The sequence below is a fragment of the Canis aureus genome, chromosome 15, assembly GCF_053574225.1.
Source record: "Canis aureus isolate CA01 chromosome 15, VMU_Caureus_v.1.0, whole genome shotgun sequence".
NCBI lineage: Eukaryota > Metazoa > Chordata > Mammalia > Carnivora > Canidae > Canis > Canis aureus.
This window is the reverse complement of record NC_135625.1, coordinates 43,251,184-43,273,430: the sequence shown is the minus strand read 5'-3', so window position 1 is coordinate 43,273,430 and position 22,247 is coordinate 43,251,184. Positions and strand designations below refer to the sequence as shown.

The window sequence follows — 22,247 nt, the reverse complement described above, 5'->3', positions numbered from 1 at the left end:
TATAAACATTGGGGAGTAGGTGCCCCTTTAGATCACTACCTTTGTATTTTTGCAGTAAATACCCAGTAGTGCAATTGCTGGGTCACAGAGTAGCTCTATTTTCAGCTTTTTGAGGAACCTCCATACTGTTTTCCAGAGTGGCTGCACCAGCTTGCATTCCTACCAAAAGTGTATGAGGATTCCCCTTTCTCCACATCCTTGCCAATATCTGTTGTTTCCTGAGTTATTCATTTTAGCCATTCTGACTGGTGTGAGGTGGCATCTCATTGTGGTTTTGATTTGTATTTCATTGATACCAAGTGACATGGAGCATTTTTCATGTGTCTGTTGGCCATTTGTATGTCTTCCTTGGAGAAATGTCTGCTCCTGTTTTCTGCCCATTTCTTGATTGGATTATATATTCTTTGGGTGTTGAGTTTAAGTTTTTTAAGGATTTTTGGATACTAGCCCTTTATCTGATACATCATTTGCAAGTATTTTCTCCTATTCTGTAGGATGTTTTTTAGTTTTGTTGAGTGTTTCCTTTGCTGTGCAAAAGATTTTTATCTTGATGAAGTCCCAATAGTTCATTTTTGCCTTTGTTTCCCTTGCTTTTGGAGACACATCTAATAAGAAGTTGCTGTGGCCAAGGTCAAAGAGGTTGCTGCCTGCGTTCTCTAGGATTTTGATGGATTCCTGTCTTACATTTAGGTCTTTCATCCAATTTGAGTCTATTTTTGTGTATGGTGTGAAGAAATGATCCAGTTTCATCCTTCTGCAGGTTAACATGGTCTCCTTGAGTTTTTCCCACAGGTTGCTTTTTTCACTCTGTTGACTGTTTTTGCACAGAAACTTTTTAGTTTGGGGTGCCTGGGTGGCTCAGTCAGTGAAGTGTCTGCCTTCAGCCCAGGTCTTGATCCCAAAGTCCTGGTTTCGAGCCCCACGTTGGACTCCCTTATCAGTAGGAAGCCTGCTTCTCCCTCTGCCTATGTCTCTGCCTGTGTCTCTGTGTCTCTCATGAATAAGTAAACAAAATCTTAAAAAGGAAAAAAGGAAGTTTTTTATAGTTTTCTATTTATTATTTATTTATTTTAAATATTTTATTTATACATGAGACACACAGAGAGAGAGCAAGAGAGGCAGAGATGCAGGCAGAGGGAGAAGCAGGCTCCATGCGGGGAGCCTGACGTGGGACTCGATCCTGGGACCCCAGGATCATGCCCTGGGCTGAAGGCAGTGCTAAGCCACTGAGCCACCTGGGGATCCCTTTTTATAGTTTTTTATATATTGATTGTATTTATATAGTTTTTAATATATCGATTATATATCTTGCAACTTTATGGAATTTGTTTATAGTTCTAACAGTTTTTTACTGTTACTGTCTTTAGGCATTCCTCTATATATGATCATGTCATCTGCATATTAATATTTAAGTGTATTCCCAGTACCTAGCACAGTACCTGACACAAAGTAGGTACTAAATTAAAATGATCTTGAATAAGAGATAATTCTGATACTACCAAGTATATGAAGGAGACACTTTCTTTCTAGTTCTGAAAACAGTTTAAAAGCAACTACCTGGGGATCCCTGGGTGGCTCGACAGTTTAGCGCCTGCCACTGGCTTAGGGCGTGATCCTGGAGTCCCGGGATCAAGTCCCGCATCAGGCTCCCTGCATGGAGCCTGCTTCTCCCTCTGCCTGTATCTCTGCCTCTCTCTCTCTCTCTCTCTCTCTCTCTCTCATGAATAAATAAATAAATAAAATCTTTAGGAAAAATAAATAAATAAAAGCACCTACCTGATTTATCAATGATGGCATCAATCTCTTCGATCACATCAAAATAGGCCTCATTGTTGGTGTACTTTACCCCAGTCCGTCGCCAGGGCACCACTGAGAGCTGTCCAGTAGGAAGCTGGTCACCCACATTGGTGCTTCCTACAATAATGAATTTGACTGTAATTTAATTCCAATTTAATTAAATGTAACCAATTATATAATAGTCATAGAACACTTCCCTAGAAGTTCTATGCTCCCACTACTCATGCACTCAATTGGTGGATTTAAAAAAAAAAAAAAAAAGAAAGATAAGTGTTTTCTCAACTTCTATCTGGATAACCAGTCTATTCTAAAAACTTGTCGCCATCTAGTCTGCTTATTTGAGCAAAATAAAGGTTAAAAAGTTACCTGAGAAATAGATATCATATTTTGGTTTTGAAAGAAACTTGAACTTGGGTCTCTCAAATTTCACAATAGCTTGTAGCTTAAATAATGTACTGGCTTTCAGTAGGGATAGTGAACTACATATTAATATAAAATTTTCATGGGTAAAAACGATATTCTAGTTTAAGGTAGGCTTTTAAGTGCATTTCTTCTAGGTATTAAAATGTACACATTTTACTACCACTATACTGAATCTTAGGAAAAGAATACAAATTAGGTCTTTCCCTGTAAATCAACTCCTTGTTTTTCCCTCCCACAAGCATCAAAAACTTTTTTAATCCAAAAGTTCTATGCTGAAATTCTGAAATATTACAACTAATTTAAAATCTATTTCCTTTTCTTGCAACCTGGATCTTTTTAATCTAAAGAAAGAAACGTTAAACACACACATATATTCAGCATGTTTGCAAAACCTTTCAACTTTTCAAAAGTGACTCTCAGGTACCTTTTTCTAGATTTAAGAGAGATTCAGAAAAATGACTACATAGTATTCATAAATGATTCAGGCACTAACAAAACGTTTAAGAGTTAAATGAATCCAGAATATTGAAAAACCCAACAAATGTGTTTTCTTAAAATGAGGCACCATTTTAAAAACATGTCATCAAAAAAAATAAAAAATAAAAATAAAAACATGTCATCAAGCTATAATAATTAAAGCAGATAAAACAGGAAGCCTAAAAACAAAGAATCCACAGTGATTTAGTAAAACACAAAAATATCACTTTAAAACAGGGAAAAAGGTTACTTTAGTAATCTTAAATGCCCTAGTAAATGGCACTAAGAAAACTGGTAGGTAATTTTGGAAAAATAAACATGGAGCCTTACTTCATATTGTTAACCAAGATATTCCCAAATGGATTCAAGAATTAAGTCCAAAAGTAAAACCATAAAAGAATTAGAAGAAAATACACTTTTTTAAAAAGAAGACCCTTCCTTCTCTGAGATCAAAAAGACATTCCCCTAGGTTTTCTTCTAACAATTACAAGGTTTGTATTTAACTCTTTGACCTTGCTGGAATTTATTTTGTGTACAGAATGAATAGGGGACTTCATTTTGTTCTAAATCAAAGCTGACTGTCCTAATACAATATATTTAACAATTTGCCGCTGGCCCACGCTAAGATACATGACATCTATATATACCAAATTTCTACAAAAGCAAGGGTCCGTTTCTGAACTACCTTATCCTTTATCAGAATCATCTATTTGTCTATTACTGGGTCAATACTATGTTTTTAAAATTACCAAAACTTATTAAAATGTATCTTATATGACGCATTTTCTCTTCTGCTCTTGTTCTTTTTAAAAAATATTTATTTTCAAAACTGCCTTGGCTTTTATAACTTATCTATGAGTTTTTACTTCCTATACTACATGTATAATACAGCTTTATATTTAACAAGGCAAATCTGTCCAACAGCTTTGTAACTCTTTTTCAAAATATACCCAGCTATTCTGCATATTTATACTTCTTTAAAAGTATTTTTCTTTTTTTTCTCCCTCCTCCCCCACCCTGTATTTTTCAATTACTTTGTAAAAGTATACCATGCAAATCCTTGTTCATATATTAAGCAAGACCCAAGATGTAAGAGCTCAATGAAGCAGAATGATTAATATAACTAAATCAGAATTGAATGTGGCTAAACAAACACACCATGGACAATGATTAAATGACAAGTGACTGTGAGAAAATAATTTATTTTTATTTTTTAAAAGATTTTATTTATTTATTCATGAGAGACATAGAGAGAGAGAGGCAGAGGCACGGGCAGAGGGAGAAGCAGGCTCCATGCAGGGAGCCTGGCGTGGGACTCGATCCTGGGTCCCCAGGATCATGCTCTGGGTGGAAGGCGGTGCTAAACCGCTGAGCCACCTGGACTGCCCGAGAAAATATTTATAACAGTGGATTAAAAAATATATAGAACTACAAACTACCATGTATATTTCCAATATACATACATTAGTTTAATGTTCTTAAATGAAAGGAATTCTTTTTTTTTTTCCTTTTTTTTTTTTAAGTAGGCTCCACACTCCGCATGGAGCCCAACTCGGGGCTTAAACCCACAACCCTGAGATCAAGATCAGAGCTGAGATCAGGAGCTGGACACTTAAAGGAATAAGCCACCCAAGTGCCCCAAAAGGAATTCTTTTAAATTAGTATAAAAAAAAGAAAAACATTTCAACAACAAAAGAAAAACTGGACAAAGGACACAACTAGGTAAATTCACAATAGAGGAAGAACGCTCGATAAACACTAGAATGGGTTTTAACTTCCTTAATAATAAAAAATGAGGTGTAAATAAGATATAACTAACCTATTAAATTGCCAAAGCTTTGAAAAAATTATTAATAACGATAGGGTTGGCCAGGGTGCATAGAAATTGCTACTACAGAAAGTATAAATTTTTTGGAGATCAGTTTGGCACAATGCATTAAAGTCCTTAAAATGTGCACACCCTTGGATCTAGCACTTTCATTCATAGTACTGAAAACAAATCACCTCACATGTACACAAAGACTTAAATATAAGAATGTTAATTCCTTGTTATCTGGGATGCCAGTGGTTGAGCATCTGCCTTCTGTTCAGGGCGTGATCCTGGAGTCCTAGGATCGAGTCCTGCATCTCGCGGGGAGCTTGCTTCTCCCTCTGCTATGTCTCTGCCTCTCTCTCTTGTCTCTCATAAACAAATAAATAAAATCTTAAAATGTATCATAATGGGATAATGTTCACAAAATACTGATGAAAGTTTTAAAAAATATACAAGAGTTGTTTGTAAAAAATTCCATGCATCTAATCATTATTTATCTGTCTAGAAAAGATAAAATATATGTCAAAACTGAAGTGGGATTAAGAGTTATTTTCAAGTTCTTTGTGCTTTTCTGTATCTCTGACATTTCTATAATAATCAAGTGTTTCTTCCGTAATCAGAAAAACAAACAAACAAACAAACACAAAAGCCCTCTTTTTAAAGAAGCATGCTTGGGGCACCTGGGTGGCTCAGTTAGTTAAGCATCTGCCTTCAGTTCAGGTCATGCTCTCACAGTCCTGGAATCAAGCTCCATGTTTGGCTCCCTGCTCAGTAGGGAGTCTGCCTCTCCCTCTTCCTCTGCTCCTCCCCCAGCTCCTGCTCACTCTTTCTCTCTCAAATAAATAAATAAAAATTTCTTTAAAGTTTTAAAAAAATAAATAAAGGCGCACACTTTATTCTGTCATTGAAATCAGGGCATTTTCCACATGAGAAAGACATATTTCAGGTCATAATCAAAGATTATAATGAGCAAAATTAAAACACCTGGACATCCGAGAGCCCCAAAGACAAGCACTCAAAACAACGCACACCCCGGGAGGAAGCCACACCCAAGATGGCAGCTTTCTGTGGGTTTCCCCTTTTTCCATACCTGTTATTGTGTTGACCACTGTTCGAAGGATAGTGGGAGGCTTGATCAGTTCTTTGAGGATGTTTGATTCGGTAGCCAATGGAAACCCATTGTCAAGCATCTCTTCCAGTACCTCATAAACCACAACCACATTATCTTTGATCACTGGCTCTGAACAGACTCCAAAATAATCCTGATGAAAATACAATATATATAATGTAAATCAGTCAGAGACTGTAATGAAGGGAAAGAATCTTCCTAGAGAATAAGGATCTAGTTAGTCCTGTCCTTGTGTTTACACAGTGCTTCTAGGACATTCTTCTACAATGAGGGAATATAACTGTAGTTCTCTTAAGTGGCCCAGTTTGGTAAAAAGAACACTATATTGGCTTATAGTACTAGTGTCATTACTAACTTCTTTTACAAATTAAGAGTAAGCCATTTAACTTTTGGGGGGTTAGTTTCTTCAATTAGACAAAATATATAGAATACAAAATGGAATCTGGACTATCATATGTGCTTATGAACAAGAATTTGAAAGAAGTATGCAAAATAATAATACTTGATATGATACACGTTGGACTTGAAAATCTTTTTAACCCTTTCTGCTGTGTTATTCTTTGACATTCATACAGCAAATAAGAATTGAGAGGGAAATAAAATGAAATGAGGGAGATGACTAGCACATCAGAAAATCTCTTTGGATCATTTCTACTCTAAAATGGTAGGATTCTGGGGATCCCTGGGTGGTGCAGCGGTTTGGCGCCTGCCTTTGGCCCAGGGCGCGATCCTGGAGACCCGGGATCGAGTCCCACATCGGGCTCCCGGTGCATGGAGCCTGCTTCTCCCTCTGCCTGTGTCTCTGCCTCTCTCTCTCTCACTGTGTGCCTATCATAAATAAAAAAAAAAAAAAAAATTAAAAAAAATAAAATAAAATAAAATGGTAGGATTCTAAGAATGCTTTGTGCTTTTACTAACAAAGGCTTAGATACTAAATTATCTGAGTTATGGAAAAAACACTGGATTCCAAATCAGAAGACCTAGGTGTTAACCTTAATGTCATTCACTGAAAAAGTCTTGCTAATTCAGGCCTTGATTTCTTTAATAGTACTGGACACACAGGGATGTTATAAGAACTAAGCATGATTGATTAAATGATAGTATGTGTGAAAGTACTTTGTAAACTATAAAGTGCTTTGCAAAATGTGATGCAGGATGATAAAAAGAAAGGAATGCTTGTAGTCTTTGGGTGTGCCCCTTTTAGCAGGGTCAGTCAAATCTTTTACAGGACCTCAGAGATGGTCATACAACCCTCCTTGAATTCATCCACTGAAGGGAAATTCACCCTTTTGAGAAAGCCCATTCTATTCATGGAATGCTCTGATTATTAGAAAGTTCTTTCTTTTGCTAAATTGAAATTTGCTTCCTAGATCTGCCTTACAGAACAAATTTACATAATAGCCCCACAGTTATTTGAAGACAGCTACAAGCTTTCACTTCAATGGTTTTTCTTCCAGACCAATTCTGTTTGATTCTTCCACTGTTGATGGTGTGGTATATGGTTTTTAGATAGTTCTACCACCTTGCCATTTCTTTGAACATGCTCTAGTTTTCCAATATGCTCCTAAAATTACAATATTCAAAACTGAACAGACTCCAGATGTGATCTAAATTACACAAATAATAGCAATTATCAGAGACATTCCAATATCCAAGAACACTTAAGAGGCAGGAATGTGTTCCTAAAACAAGAATTCTTTAAAAACGAGGATTTAAGGGGGAGGGGGAGCAAGACAGTTCCATCCCAAGAGTGCTTTTCTTTTGAAAAATAAACAAAACACCTCACGAGATTTTATAAATCAGACATAATGTGAACTGAGCAGTTGGAAAGTATGACAAATTACTATAGCAAAGTGTTTGCAATTCTACAGCTGGAACTCTTCCATCATATTCTAGTACTAAAAAAATAATACAGTCAGAGAGAAAAGACACTAAAATCAGGGCATATCCATTTACTTTTAACAAATTCTTCAAAAATGACAAGCTCTGAAGCCCGACTTCCAAGCTAGCGACTTTACTATTATCCCAAATTCCTCTGTGGTTTCCACCAGATTAAACAACTTTTCTCACTTCCTGTCTTGTAATAAATTACATAATATTGCTATAGCAGTATGAAGCAAATGCTGGGTTTCACCAAAGGGGCTGTTAATCTTAGAATGGGGTAAAGTATCATATGTGGAAATCATAATGAGGCCCAATGAGAGAAGTTTAAGGTCCTAACTACTGGGTTCTTCTTTTACTTCTTCCACATACTCGGGTTTATAATTCTCAAGTTTTCACTGTGGGAAGGAACTAGTATGCCACATGAGAACTGGAAACCCAGAATCGTACACCAGCTAGTATTTGTGGGAAAAAAATTATAAAATATATTTAATTTTCTTGGGATGAAAGCTGTTCTAGACATGTGATACAGATATGAGTGCAAATGAAAGGACTCTTTGACTTGTTTTTTAATTTCATCATAATATCTGAGTCATCATCTCTTGATTCCACGATTTCTGTATTCATATGACCAATTCCAGACCTCACATAACACAGAGGTTGAACTAAAGGGCCCTTGCTTTTCACTTATTGTCTGAGTTATGCAAATAACCATAGTAGTTAGCATTTGAACAATTCTTTTAGGGGGAGGGACCCCACTGTTTGAATCCACAGTCTGGACAGACTAAAATCCTGTGCTATAATATAAATGGTGCTGACATCCTGGTATAACTTACTTATACTTCCCTTATGCCCTGCTCCCCAAGATCTTCAAATCTATTCCTGAAAGAAAAACTCAAAGTGAAAACTGTGTCTTGTAAAATGTGTCACTTAAATTCTTACAGGAACGGAAGATTTCCAACCTTATCTTAGTTTGCAACAAGAGCTCATCACTAGTACTGACACACTGTGTGGATAAGCACCCAAACCTACAATGAAGTTTGGGTTCAGAGATTACGTCTGCCAAGCAGAGTGAAACAAGCATTACTGAGTTTTTGCCTAGCTCTTGAAAATATACATATTTTTACACACTCATCACTTTTTCATGCAACTCAAAGCAATGTACTTGACAATGGCTAGCATCAAGTCCACTAAGAAAACAAAACACCCCAAAACTAAATTCATCTGATTTATGAACAAAAAATAGGGCAACTCCAATCTCCATATAACTAAAATGATTGTATACAATCATACCGAGTGGCTTTCTTATGGAACACGTTCAAAGGTATTCAATTTGCCATTTCAGATATAGCCAATTCAATAAACAGAAACAAGAATCTTCTAAGATGGGAGAGGAAGTGAGCAATCGCAGTTTTGATTTTTTAAACTGTTCCTTAATTGAAGCTGAATACAAAGAAAAAAGAATCACAAAGACATACAGTTTACATGTACGAGCTTCCTCAAATTCACACACCTGAAATGTGTCCACTACTCGGTGAAGGAACTCAATAACAAAAAGAGGAGGGACCTCTGTCTGGATCACAGCCACAAAAAAGATCTTGTGACGGTAAACACTTAGGAGATAGTGGTGAGGGGTAGGGATAACTGGAGGTACGTTTTCTGCCTCAGTAGCTCTCTCTTGCGCCTCAAAAAAGTAGTCACAAACAGATCGGCTGACCACACTTTTCCAATGTTTTTCCAGGAATATATCTCCAGAGGAGTTGATCAAGAAAAGGCTATGAATCATGGTGGAGATTGTCAGTGAGAAAGGAAAGTCTTTTTCGGTCTGAAAACCTTCAGGACAGCCAATTTTCAACCCTAAAAATAAAAGAAGGTACAGTCAGTTTCACTCAGCCAAAATACCATACCTATCTTTCAAGAGCAGACTCAAGTCTTCCTCTACGTAAGAGCCTGAAGTATCCCCCTCTAGAATTCCTAAGGATAATTATCAGCCACCTTGTCTGCAAATCATTTACTGCCCGGTTATCTTTACTATTGCCTTAATTCTAACCATTTAAAATTTGACTTAATTTTTGGATGTCTGTGTTCTCAACCGGACTGGAAGTTCCTTGAGAAAAAAGACCAGGCCTTAACATTTTTTGTTGCCTCATTGCTGTGCTCCCTGCACAGAAGAGAATATTGATGAGTTTCATGTATTTAGCCACAACTCGCACATACATGAAATGCTTACGGTTGCTTAGTCTCAACCGGTAGCCATTAGCGAAAGGCCACCACTGAGCACTTGAAATATGTCTGGTCTGAACTGAAATGTGCTGTAAGTACACACCACACTGAAGGTCTTATATTTAAGAAGGAACTTTAGATACCAATAATATAATATTAACATTAACTCAACATTGATATTTTGATATATCAGGCTAAATGAAATATATTAAAATTAACTTAACCTTTTAAAAAAACGTGGTTACTAGAAAAATGTAAAACTACAGATTTAGTTCTCTTTATACTATAATCTATTGGACAGCCGGTCAACGGCTGGAGAGCCGGCACCTCGGTCTTGGTTAGGAACAAGGTTCTGCACCGGGTGCCCTACAACAGCCCCCCTGGGGGATGCTCTCTAGGCATCTAGCCCAGCTCTGGCCACGCCCCGCGCTGGCGGCGAACCGGCCCAGGTGGTCACACCGCAGAAGCCTGCAACACCAGGACCCCAGGGCGAGCTTCATCCCTCTGCCCGCTGACAGCCAGCCGGCGGGAGGGGAAGAGGGGGTAACTGGGCTGGGAGAAGGGGGGGTGGCTGCTAAAGGCGGTTCTCTCTGTGCTGGTCCACCTCAACCGCCTAAGAGCGAAGGATGATGGAGGCCATTTAGGGCGGGGGTGGCGGGGGGCGGATTTCAGGGGGGCGCAAGTCCAGGCGGTGACAAAGGTCGCCAGACTGCACACGTGCGTTACCATGGCAACAACGTCCCCTCCTCCCTCAGCCCCCGGAACGGCGTCGGCCGCCTCCCCAGCCGTGTACTCGCTCCCTCAGCTCTCCCCGCCGCATCCTGTAGCCTGGAGGGTGAATCCCACCGCATCCCCTAACTCTGGACCTGCCCGGCGCGCCCCCGGCCCGGACCCTCGCGCGTCCCCGCCCGCCTCCCTCAGCCCCCGGCCGGGTGCATGCACGCTCGGCCCGCAACCCCGACCAGGGTCGCCAGCCCTCCTCACCCAGCCTCGCTCCTCGAAGCGCCCACAGTCCCGACGCGCCGGCAGGCCCCGCCCCCTCGGCCGCCCCCCGCACGCGCGCCGGCGGCCGCTCGCCCGTTGATTGGCCGGCCCCTGGGCCTCACGCCAGCACCGCCCACGACCGTGGCTTCAAAACCTCTGATTGGACATCGATGATCCGCTCCTCTGATTGATAGCTGTCTGCCCGTCACTGTCTTCTTGGCTTCGAGCCCTCAATTGGCCCTTGTTGAGGCTTCAGTAATCTCCAATTGGTGCAGCTCTGTGGCTCCGCACCCTGATTGGCTGTCGTGACCAGTCCGAGGGCCCCTTGGCCTTGAATCACCCAGTCACAAAGGGGCGGCTGCAGCTGCCTGCGTAAAGATACCCGTGGAAGGTACCTAGATGGGGATGCTAAAAAGTGTGATTTCCAGGGCAGGATTTGTCAAATAGGAAATCATGGGTAAGAAAGCATGGGCAGTAATGACTCCTTTCCATTAGATAAATGCATTTAAAAAGAGACACGATGAAAAAAAAAAAAAAAAGAGAGAGAGACACGATGCCTTTTCGTTTATGTGCATCGGGTGAAGTAAAGGGCTGTAGAGTCTTATGGAGAGCTCTGGACCTGGATTCAGGAGGCCTCTTCCAGCCCCAACCAGGCCACCACCTGCCTGACCCTGGACAAGGCACTTAACCTTTCAAAAATCTCAGTTCTCAGATCTGAAAAGGAGGTACTTAGGCAGGTCACTCTGCAAATTGCATGGGAGTTCTAATGACTTTGATAATATATTTTAAGTGATTCAAATCATTGTGATCCAGAGAGTCATGAAGTAGACGTCAGACAACAAGGTTCACCTTTAGTTAAACAAAATTATTAAGTAAGACAAGGAATGGAAGGTGCCTGGCACATTTCATGTGTTCGATAAAACAGCATGTTGATGTTAATGGTAATAACGTTAATCTACACCACAAGGCTGTCACCCTGCTTGGGCTTTATTTTTCACTTTGGTGAAAGGAAGCAGAAGTGGCAACTCCTCCATAGAGAAGACTGTGATAATTGTATATTGAAGGTGATAATGGATTGTTCTTTGACATACTTGCTAAGGACAGATACTTGACTAATTTTTTAAGTAAGTAAAAGAGAAAATCCAAAATCAAAATGGCTGAATGATGTGTCTTCCTATAAGCTGAGGGGCTCTGGTGCCTGACTTCCTGGGTTTTAATCCTGATCCAACACTTACCAGCTCTGTGACCTTGAGAAAGTATTTTAATTTCTCTAAATTTCAAGTTCCTCCCTTCTCAAGTAAGGGCACTAATAGTACCAACTTCCCAGAGTTGTGAGGATTGAGTTAGAAAAGCGTCAGCGATTGTTATTACCTAAGAAGCAGCACAAGATGCAATTGCACATGGTTACTAAGCAATGTGTGTTGAAAGTGCAGAAATGCAATCACTGTTGTGGGCTGTTCTCATTCACTGCATTAATATTTACGGAGAGCCTCCTATGTATCAATCCTTGTGCTGGGTGCTGTAGATGCTGCAATGACTACCATCACAGGCATAGTGTCTATTGTCACCAAGGCTAGCTGGAGAAGACAATTGAGAAGGCAGTAATTACAAAGCAACGTGATGAGCAAGGAGTATATGGGGGGGTCAGAGTCGGGGGTGGTTTGCTGGTGGAGGGGGCTGGCCTAGAGTTAGGGAAATCCTATGAGAGATGAATGTAGATTCCTCCAAATAAAAGGGTAGAAGGACAGAGAGAAGATTACATGTGGAAAGCTCTAGAGATAAGAGAATTAAATATGGCTCGAACTAGGATTGGAGAAAGAATGCAGGAAGATGCAGGGGGATGGAGTCCTGCATTGAGCTCTCTGCAGGGAGCCTGCTTCTCCCTCTGCCTGTGTCTCTGCCTCTCTCTGTGTGTCTCTCATGAATAAATAAATAAAATCCTTAGGGAAAAAATTATTTTGGGCAGAGAAAGTTTGAATGAAAAAAATTAGGAGTTCAGCCTTGGTCATATTAAATTAAATATATCTGATAGCCATTGAATGGCCATGTTGAGAAGCCAGCTAGATATACATGAGTCTAGGATTCAGGAGAAAGGTCTGAACTGGAGATGTACATTTGGGAGTTATCAGGATATGGATATTAAAGCCATGAGTCCAGCTGAGATGACTAAGGGAATGAGCATGGAGAAGAGGACGAGAGTCTAGTGGCATTCCAAATTTAAAGGTTCACAGAGGAGAGGAAGATCCAGATTCATTTAGTCTTCCCAACTACCCTGAAATGAATTACTGTTATGATCCCCTTTTTATAGATGAGAAAACTACAGTGAGTGCTTAAGCAATCTGCCAAATGTCAAGCAAGTAGGTAAGTAACATGGCTGGAGTTCAAGCACACAGGAAGATCTAAGCAGTCTGGTCTGGCCTCCTGCCTCTCTCATAAGCCTGGGCCCTGAGACCTATTGAAGAAATGTTAAGTAGGACAGTGAAATGCTTTCAAATTTACATTTCATAAAGACCAGGCATGTGGGATGGATTGGAGAAAGCCAAGCTTGGGGGCAGGGAGATCATTTAGACTATTGCAGTAATCCACATCAGAGTTGCTAGTGACTTCAACCAGCATGGAGGATTGGAGAAATCAGTGGACAAATTCCAGAGGCGTTTGGGAGGTAGAATGAAGGGGATTAATTAGAAAGTGAATAATAAGGAAGAATGAGGAATCCAGGATTATTCAGTTTCTGATGTGCACGGTTGTATGGATGGAAGTGTCATTTGCTGAGATGGGGATCACTGGAAGAGAGCCACAGGGGAGGGAGAGGTGGCATGAATTCATTCATAGCAATGCCAAGGGCCATATCAAGTTCAACACTCAAATATTTTTTGAATTTAATCAAATGTATCATAGAATTTGGGAGCTCATATAGTACCTTGTCATGGTGTTAAGAAGGGCCACAGGAAACCACTGACTAAAATGGCAAGTCCATTTTATACATAAACATTTCTGGGAAAAGATTTCTAAACCTGCCACTAACGAACCATCCTAGTGTTTAACAGCAATCACTGCTGAGTTTTCTTTCTTTCTTTTTTTTTTTTTAAGATTTATTCATTTATTTGAGAGAGAGCGCGCATGTGTACATGAGTGGGGGCCGAAGGGCAGAAGAAGAGGGAGAAGCAAGGAGCCCTGACTCCTGCTGAGCAAGGAGCCCAGTGTGGGGCTGGATCCCAGGACCCTGGGATTATGACCTGAGTCAAGATCAGGAGTCGGACACTCAACTGAGCCACCCAGTCACCCCTGAGAAATTTTTCCATTGTGAGAAGCCAATCTCAGCTATCAGGATTCCCTGAAAATTACTGGATTATTATTATTAATATTTTGTTCTAAGACAAGAGAGGCCTTGCTCACTGAGAAAGACACTTTTAAGGGCTCTGCAGTGGGGGCTCCAAGCCCCTCTCTATCTTTGACACTTCTTCCTCCTATCCATGAATGTTACCCTTGCATCAAACCTCACTACTGGTCATGCAATGAAGAAACAGAATGCCTTCTCACCCTGTCTTTGTTCTTACTGATCCCTCTTCTTGGCATGTATTCATCTCTTACTCATCCTATTTGTGGAAAATCCCTCCAGCCCTCAAGGCCTAGCCATATGTTTTTTCGTCCACGAAGTCTGTCCCAAGCTGGATGCCCCACACTAGAAGTAATTTATCCCTCTTCTGTGATTAAATAGCATTTCATAGCTCCTTTATGTAACCTACAGTGCTTTTGACACTGTGCCACACATTCATGCACCCAATCTGATCACTGCAACTGGACTGTAAACTCTGAGAACCACGGTGTGCATATATCAATGCCTAATATATATTCATTCATCTATTAAACTAATATTCATGGAGTGCTGACTATCTCCTGGACACCAAGGGTACAAAGACAATTAAAACATGTCTTCGGGAGTTTATAATCCAACGTGGAGAAAAAACTCTAAAGAAAAGAAAAGATCCCTTAAAAAAATGAAGACCAGGGATCCCTGGGTGGCGCAGCGGTTTGGCCCTTTGGCCCAGGGCGCGATCCTGGAGACCCGGGATCGAATCCCACATCGGGCTCCCGGTGCATGGAGCCTGCTTCTCCCTCTGCCTGTGTCTCTGCGCCTCTCTCTCTCTCTCTGTGACTATCATAAATAAATAAAAAATTTAAAAAAAAATTGAAGACCAGCTCCTTCAAGCCTGGTCATGGAAGGAGCCTATCCTTCTGGAAAGGAGAGCCTACAGTTAACACTCCTAACTCTCAAACAAGAGTCTTACCTTCCCCTTAGGGACTCCTGCTACTGGCTGCCCTCACCATGCTGGACTTGGGAGATTAGCATTCCTTTAGCTCTTTAATATCAGTGTAGACACACAAGTTTTAGTTTAATTTCCCACAGCAGAGCAAAGACCAGATGGATACTTATACAAAGCTTGTGTAAAGGCTTGGGGATTATAAAGGGGAAACAAAAAGAGTCACATGCAAGTAATAATGTAGCTTACAAGATGTGATGTGATGAGGGTATCCTGGGATGCATACCTGCTTCCAGATGGCAGAGCTTCTGCTTCTCTGTACCTCCTCTTGCTCAGGAACCCCAAGCAAGGCCATCTCAAGTTCATCTCAAGGTCCTGCGATCCAAACCTTGCCTGACAAGAAGCAGCAGCAGCCCTCTCCCAGCAGCCTCGGGCTGGCATCCTGGTCCTAGTCTCCTGAAGGAAGAAATCATTAACCAAATGGCTCCTCCCCTAGATGCTATTATACCCAAGGCACATTATTCTGTGGCTTCTTGGATGCTCCTTCCTTCTCTCTACACTCCTTGTCTAGATGACCTCAGGAGTATAAGTACTCTTTTAATTATTTAATTTAGGTTTTGTATCTCCAACCTCAACCTCTTCATAAACATACAGGCCCACATATCTTATCATGCACTTGACATCTACACTCAGGTGCCTCACAGACATCTTAAAGGGGGAAAGAGGACCTCTTGAGTTTTCTTCCCCAATCTTTTCCTTCTTCCAGTCCTACTCTCCCCCCAGTTCTCATCTTAGTAAACAGTATCACTATCTATTCAGCTACTCAAACCAATACCCACAAGGTCCTCCATTACCCTCAACCCTGCATCTAATCCAGAAACAAACCCTACTGATTCCCTCACTGAAGTATATCAGGAATCCATTCTCTATCCAAATCAGTCACAACTCCAGTCCAGACCACCACTGCCTCTCACCTGAAAGACTATAAACCACCTACACACTGGTCTCCCAGTTCCACTCTCACCTCATTCAATTCATTTTATGTACAGCAGCAAAAGTGAGTTCAAAAAAAACTATTAATGGCTATGTGCAGCTTAGACTCTTCAACGCCTTCCCAAGGCATGAAGTTCAAATGCCTTTACCACCTTGCTATAGACTCTTTGTGTCCCCTCAAAATTCATATGTTAAGTCCTAATTGCCCAATGGGATGGTATTTGGAAGTGGAGCCTGTGGGATGTGATTAGGTCCTGAGAGTGAAGTCCTCATGAATGGGATTAGTCCTTCCCAAGGACTTAACACCACTACATAGGGAACAGAGGAAAGATGGCTTTCTATGAACCAGGAAACAGGTTCTCACCAGACAGTGCATCTGCTGGAGACTTGATCTTGCACTTCTCCATCTCCAGAACTGTGAGAAATAAATATTTGTTGATTAAGCCACTCTGACTATGGTACTTGTGTTACAGCAGCTTAAATGGACTAAGGCACGTCTCTTTTATCTACCAGTTTCCATCTCTCCAATTGAGTCTCTTGCTCCCCCTCTAATGTACCCTCCCCACTCCCCACTTCTAGGCCGTGGAATATGTTGTTCCCTCTGTTTGAAAAGTCTTTTTTCCCTGTTTTTAATATAGCTGGTTCCTTCTCCTTACCTTTAGGGGTAGGCAGTAGAAGAGGAAATTGTTTCATTGTATGACCGAGTGAATTATTATGCTGTATGTCCTGTAACATACAGGATACTATATACACAACTAATAAGTGTTCAAAAAGAAGTTCGCTCAATAAAACTGAATTCCTAGTCTACTTTGTTCTTATCCTAAATTGGAGCAAATGGGGATCATATTCAAGGGCCAGAATATCAGCTTCATGTCAAGGATTCAGGTTTCTCCTAGGCTGCCATTCCTCCATTCCTAGGGTGGAACTTTCACCTCATGCTCACATCTTTGTCATGGCTGCAGGCATCAAGCTGTATTCCAGGCAAAGAGAAGGAGGAAAGACAAAAAGCAAATGAACTAACAGGAAGTCAGTGCCTTTAATGAGCTTTTTCATGAGGTCCCTCTTTGCTCTCTTGTTCAGTATTGAGCTAAAAAGAGGTCCTGGGAATACTTTTAACTGGGCACATTTACTACTCCCCTTCCCAAATGGGACTCTGTTAATAGACAGGAGAATGGAAATTGGGTAGACATCTAACAGGCTGTCTACAGTCAATGGGAGTGACTAGAGCACCTACGGTCCATGAATAGATTGGATATTTTATTTTGTTTATTTTAAATATTTTATTTATGTATTCATGAGACATACAGAGAGAGGCAGAGACATAGGCAGAGGAAGAAGTAGGCTTCCCACAGGGAGTCTGATGCGGGACTCCACCCCAAGACCTGGGGATCATGCCCTGAGCAGAAGGCAGATGCTCAACCACTGAATCACCCAGGTGCCCCTAGATTGGATATTTTATTTTTATTTATTATTATTTTTTAAAGATTTTATTTATTTATTCATAAGAGGCACACACACACACACAGAGGCAGAGACACAGGCAGAGGGAGAAGCAGGCTCCATGCAGGGAGCTCGATGTGGGACTCAATCCCGGGTCCCCAGGATCATACCCTGGGCCAAAGGCAGGCGCTAAACCGCTGAGCCTCCGGGGCTGCCCATGATATTTTATTTTTAAAGATTTTATTTATTTATTCATGAGAGACACGCAGAGAGAGAGAGGCAGAGACACAGGCAGAGGGAGAAGCAGGCTCCATGCAAGGAGCCCAACGCGGGACTCGATCCTGGGACTCCAGGATCACGCCCTGGGCTGAAGGTAGGTGCCAAACTGCTGAGCCACCCAGGGATCCCCTAGATTGGATATTTTAAATAAAGTCTGGAATTGAAAGATTTATGGAAAGCTGACTAGAAAACAGTAAAGCTCCACCAGAGAACTTTCATGTAATCTCCACAAGATAGATAGTAACAAGAAGGGTCTGGCCAGGAGGAGGGCAATGTGGTCAGCTCTGATCTGGAAGGGCAATAGGATGGCAACTGGTCACAGGGTTGTAAATAGCCATAAACTGACCATGTGATCTTGGGCAGGTTATCTAGATAAATTGCTTGAATCAAAAGGTTACCTGTAAAATGAGACAATTGGACTACACTATCTCCAAGATCTTTCCAATTCTAAATTTCTACTAACAATGATCTTTTCTTCTTTTGCAGCAGTGAAATATCTTAAACAAATGAGAGCCTACATAGAAAACAGATAAAATAGAATGACACAGGAATCAGAACCATGGAGTTCTACTTGGCCTTGTCTTAATCCCCATGGTGGCCTCTGAACTCTCCAGAGTATATTTCTACATAGTTCCACATGTGACTGTAATAAAATGATGTGGGGCACCTGGGTGGCTCAGTGGATAAACAAGTTAAGCATCTGACTTTGGCTCAGGTCATGATCTCAGGATTCTGGGATCAGCCCTGGTCTGGCTCCCTCCTCATCAGGGAGTCTGCTTCTCCCTCTCTTCCCTCTGCCCCTCCCCCTGTTGTACATGCTTGCTCTCTCTCACTTTCTCAAATAAATAAAAAAATATTTTAAATGATGTATTTATTGGTATAAGTCAGCCTATAGATACAGCCATGAGTATTCTTTTCAGAAAAGGAAAATTGCTTTTATTTCTTAATAGCAATCTTCAACCCTTAAAAAAAAAAAACCATTAAGTTAACTAGGGTTATTTAGTTATTGCCAAATCATGGCACTCTATTGGAGTCTCATTTGAAATCACTGGGGAAATATTAATCAAATCTCACAGGACAACTGACAGAATTCTCTCCAAAATTTACTCAGTAATGTTGGGAAAGAAAGAAGTTTGGATTGTAAAAAAGAGTTTTCAGAGTAACATACTTCTTATTTTGTAGGTAGTTATTTAGATAAAAATTACTCTCAGAGGAAAAAACAAACCTTCACTTTGCAAATACTTATTTCCTGTGTGCCTGATGACGGGGCTGCTTCCTGTTTACCAAAAGTAATCGATGGTAATTCAAAGCAAAGAACAGAAAAATACACCTCTTGTCAGTCACCTGTTGAACTTCTTTCCCTTTTGCTGGTTACACTTTTAATATGCCCAAAGTTGTTTTTTTTTTTTAAATGCCCTTTGAAAACTTTAAATTATTCGAAAAAGTGAGGGTAGAAAGACCAAGAATTCTGCAGCAGGTGTCTTCCAGTTTCTTCCCTAGTATGCACCCTTTGGAGAAAAGATTTGATGAACACTGATTATTTTTCTGATCCGCACGAAAGCCTAAGCTTATCTTTATCTGCGGAATCGCCCAACATCCCTGGTTTTACTTTCTTCCCACGCTGGTGACTATTAGCTTCAGCATCTTTCTCTCCACTGCTCCTTCCGGCTCCTTCTTGATGCTGCCCTCTCCCCTTACCCAGGTAACCCGCTCCACCTGCAGGCAGGCCTGGAAAGCACCGCGTGCTCCTAGAACCCCCGGGCAGGTCACAGGGTCTGGGCGCTCTTCCGGAGCCGGGATCCCAGGCGCGTGCTCAGCCAGACTTCCCTCTCACTTTTCTTTTTCTTTTTTTCTTTTCTTTCTTGATTTTTAAATTTATCTATTCATGAGAGACACAGGCAGAGAGAGAAGCAGGCTCCCTGTGGGAGCCTATGTGGGACTCCATCCTGGGACCCCGGGGTCACGCCCTGGGCGGAGGGGAGACGCTCAACCACTGGGCCACACAGGCGTCCCCAATCCCTCTCACTTTTCAATCCTTATAAAGCTCCTCCACAGAAAAAAAAAAAAAAAAAAGAAAAAAAAAAGTCAACCGTATTACGGTATTCATGTAAGGTAATAAGAAACTTGAGAAAACATTTTGATAATACATTTTTCATTTAGAAGCTTGAGAGGTTATTTACGGTCTCCCGAGGCGTCGCCTCGCGCCCAGCCAGGTGTGCAGCCGGCGAGTCCCGCGTCCCCCAGGCCGGCGCCCCCTGCGCGGACAGCGCTGCGCTCAGCGGAGCCGGCAGAGCCCGCGCCCACCACCGGGGCCGCCCGGTCGCGCGCTCGTCGCCTCAGAAGGGGGCGCTGTCGGGTGTGAGGGGAGGAGCGCCCAGGTTTCTGAAGGGAATCCCCGGCTCCGAAGCCTGCGCGGGGCCGGGAGACTTCCGTGACTCGGGGCTGGGGCACCGGCAGCAGCGCGGCGGCAGGAGGGAGCGCGGGACCCGAGCGGAGCCGAGGCCCAGGGGCGGCGGCGCCTCGGGCTGAGCTCCGGCGTCCGGGCGGGAGGGGCCCCGGGTGCCGGGGACGCGGAGCCGCGCGCCGAGGAAGGTGGTCGGGCGGAGAAAGAGGGTGGCGGCGAGAACCCAAGGCCTTTCATCCCCCCGGAGACAAAGAGGTGCCTTCTAGTGACAACAGCTGCCAGTGCCACACGCGCCATACGGCGGGGCCGGGGGGAGGGGAGCCGGCGCCGCGCGCGTCGGAGGCGAGGACCCTCTCCGACTCCGCGTAGCCGGGTGGTTGTCATGGCGACGAGCCCCCGTCCGCAGGGCCGGCTGAAAGGCCCCATTGTTCCGGAGCGGGGCTGCCCGGCCCGCGCCTGTCTCTCAGAGACCCCTCGGAGCGCCTCCCCGCGCTCCCGCGGCGGGCGGCCGGCAGAGTCCCCGGGAGCCGAGCGCCGGGCCGCGGACCGCAGATGGCGACGCCGCCGCGGCCGCACACGCGCCGTGCGAGGAGTGAGCCGCCACCTGCCCCCGCCCCGCCGCCTCCCACGCGTGCCCCCCCAGAGGCCGGCGTGGGGCGGCGGAGCCCGACGGATGCGGGAGGAGAGACGGGGCGGCTCGGCTGGGACGGGCGGGGGGCGGGGCGACGCGCCCGCAGCATCCCTGGCGGGGGGCGGGGAGGGCCCCGCATTAGAATCCCTGGCGGGGGGCGGGGGGCGGTGGGGGGGGCGGGGCGACGCGCCCGCAGCATCCCTGGCGGGGGGCGGGGCGCGGAGTGGGGGGGGGCGGGGAGGGCCCCGCAGAATCGCTGGCCGCGCGTGCTGGAAGAAAACAGAACTACAGGGTAAAGGTGAAGTTAGAAGCACGGTTGCAGTGTTCCCTATTGGAGGAAACAACTAGAAGGAACCTGCAAGCCCTTCCCCGGGGGCGGGTTCAATCATGCGGGACGTCATCCCTCTGGGAAGATATTAAGGTGCCATTAAAAAAAGAAAAACAAAAACAAACAAAAACAAAAAAAACCAAGGCAGCTCTGTATGCAGAGAGGAGGGAATCTTCTGGTATAGTCTTAAGTAATCAAGCGAGGTGCGCACAGCGCAGCAGACACCGCTGTGTGTGCGTGTTTGCAGCCGAGCCCTTGCTGCTTAGTACAGCAGCTGGGATGAGAGTATGTAGTGGAGAGATGAAGAAGATTTCGTTCTTAGAAAACTATATTGTCTTTTGTACTTTTTGATTTCTGTCCTATGTACCACGTATTATCTCTTAAAAAAAAAAACTTTTAAGGCGAACCTCAAAGTTGTATTTGCTTAAACACTACGTGATGGGATCTGGAGCTCTCCATAAGTCATCTGAAAGCCTTTTTTTTAATGCTTTGGTAAATACTCATGTTTAAAGTGTCCTTATACAAACAACTACCACTAACTCACAGAAATGTAGTTAGAGTGGCAAGCCAAATATAAACACACACACCGAGGGCCGACTGGTATTGGAGGATCCCACTGTATCATTTGTCTATCAAATTCATCACAGGGCTTCCAAGTTAATGACATCACGTTAGGGTGATTTTCCCAACTACAAAATGATTTATAATCAGTGAAATGGGCTACTAAAATCCAATGACATTGACGGTCTTTCTATACAGATAAAAGTAAAAATTGTTACTTAGTGACTTAACAATGAAAAAAGGTAACATCTGCTGAGAATGGACTGTGTGCCTTACTGAACACTGTGTTAGGAGTTGATACAGATCTTTTAATTGTCCAATTTCACAAATGGAGAAACGTGTAGAAATGTTCTTCTGTTTACTCAATATGATGCAACTAAGAAGGCTGCAGAACCTAAATTTGAATTTACATCTGACTCTAAAGCCTATGTTGTTGCCTTCATGTTTTTTTTAAAATTATTTTTATTTTTATTTAAAGATTATTTATTCATGAGAGAGACAGAGAGGCAGAGACACAGGCACAGGGAGAAGCAGGCTCCATGCAAGGATCCCACTGTGGGACTCAGTCCCGGGTCTCCAGCATCACAGCCTGGGCCAAAGGCAGGCACCAAACCGCTGAGCC

At 42.9% G+C, this 22,247-nt stretch overlaps 1 protein-coding gene and 1 long non-coding RNA gene across 5 annotated transcripts in view; one reads left to right on the top strand and one right to left on the bottom strand.

Annotated features, from left to right (window-relative positions):
* Positions 1-19,524, bottom strand: part of AP3M2 (adaptor related protein complex 3 subunit mu 2) — a 41,546-nt gene extending 22,022 nt beyond the window's left edge. Inside the window, exons 1-6 of one of the 4 annotated variants that reach the window (XM_077849352.1) lie at positions 19,400-19,524; positions 16,347-16,397; positions 15,276-15,445; positions 9,034-9,377; positions 5,601-5,772; positions 1,777-1,914 (exon numbers count right to left, since the gene is read on the bottom strand). In XM_077849352.1, the coding sequence (XP_077705478.1) occupies positions 1,777-1,914; positions 5,601-5,772; positions 9,034-9,306 (583 nt within the window). In that variant the 5' untranslated portion in view covers positions 9,307-9,377; positions 15,276-15,445; positions 16,347-16,397; positions 19,400-19,524. Of the gene's footprint in view, positions 1-1,776; positions 1,915-5,600; positions 5,773-9,033; positions 9,378-10,727; positions 10,862-15,275; positions 15,446-16,346; positions 16,398-16,638; positions 16,923-19,399 lie in introns of those variants that run through there. The other 3 variants (XM_077849351.1, XM_077849350.1, XM_077849349.1) reach the window with 3 other exon arrangements.
* Positions 8,768-17,889, top strand: LOC144284614 (uncharacterized). Its single transcript, XR_013353079.1, has 3 exons — positions 8,768-11,184; positions 13,036-13,088; positions 15,326-17,889. It is a non-coding gene; the product is annotated as an uncharacterized LOC144284614 (long non-coding RNA).
* Positions 19,525-22,247: the final 2,723 nt, after the last annotated feature.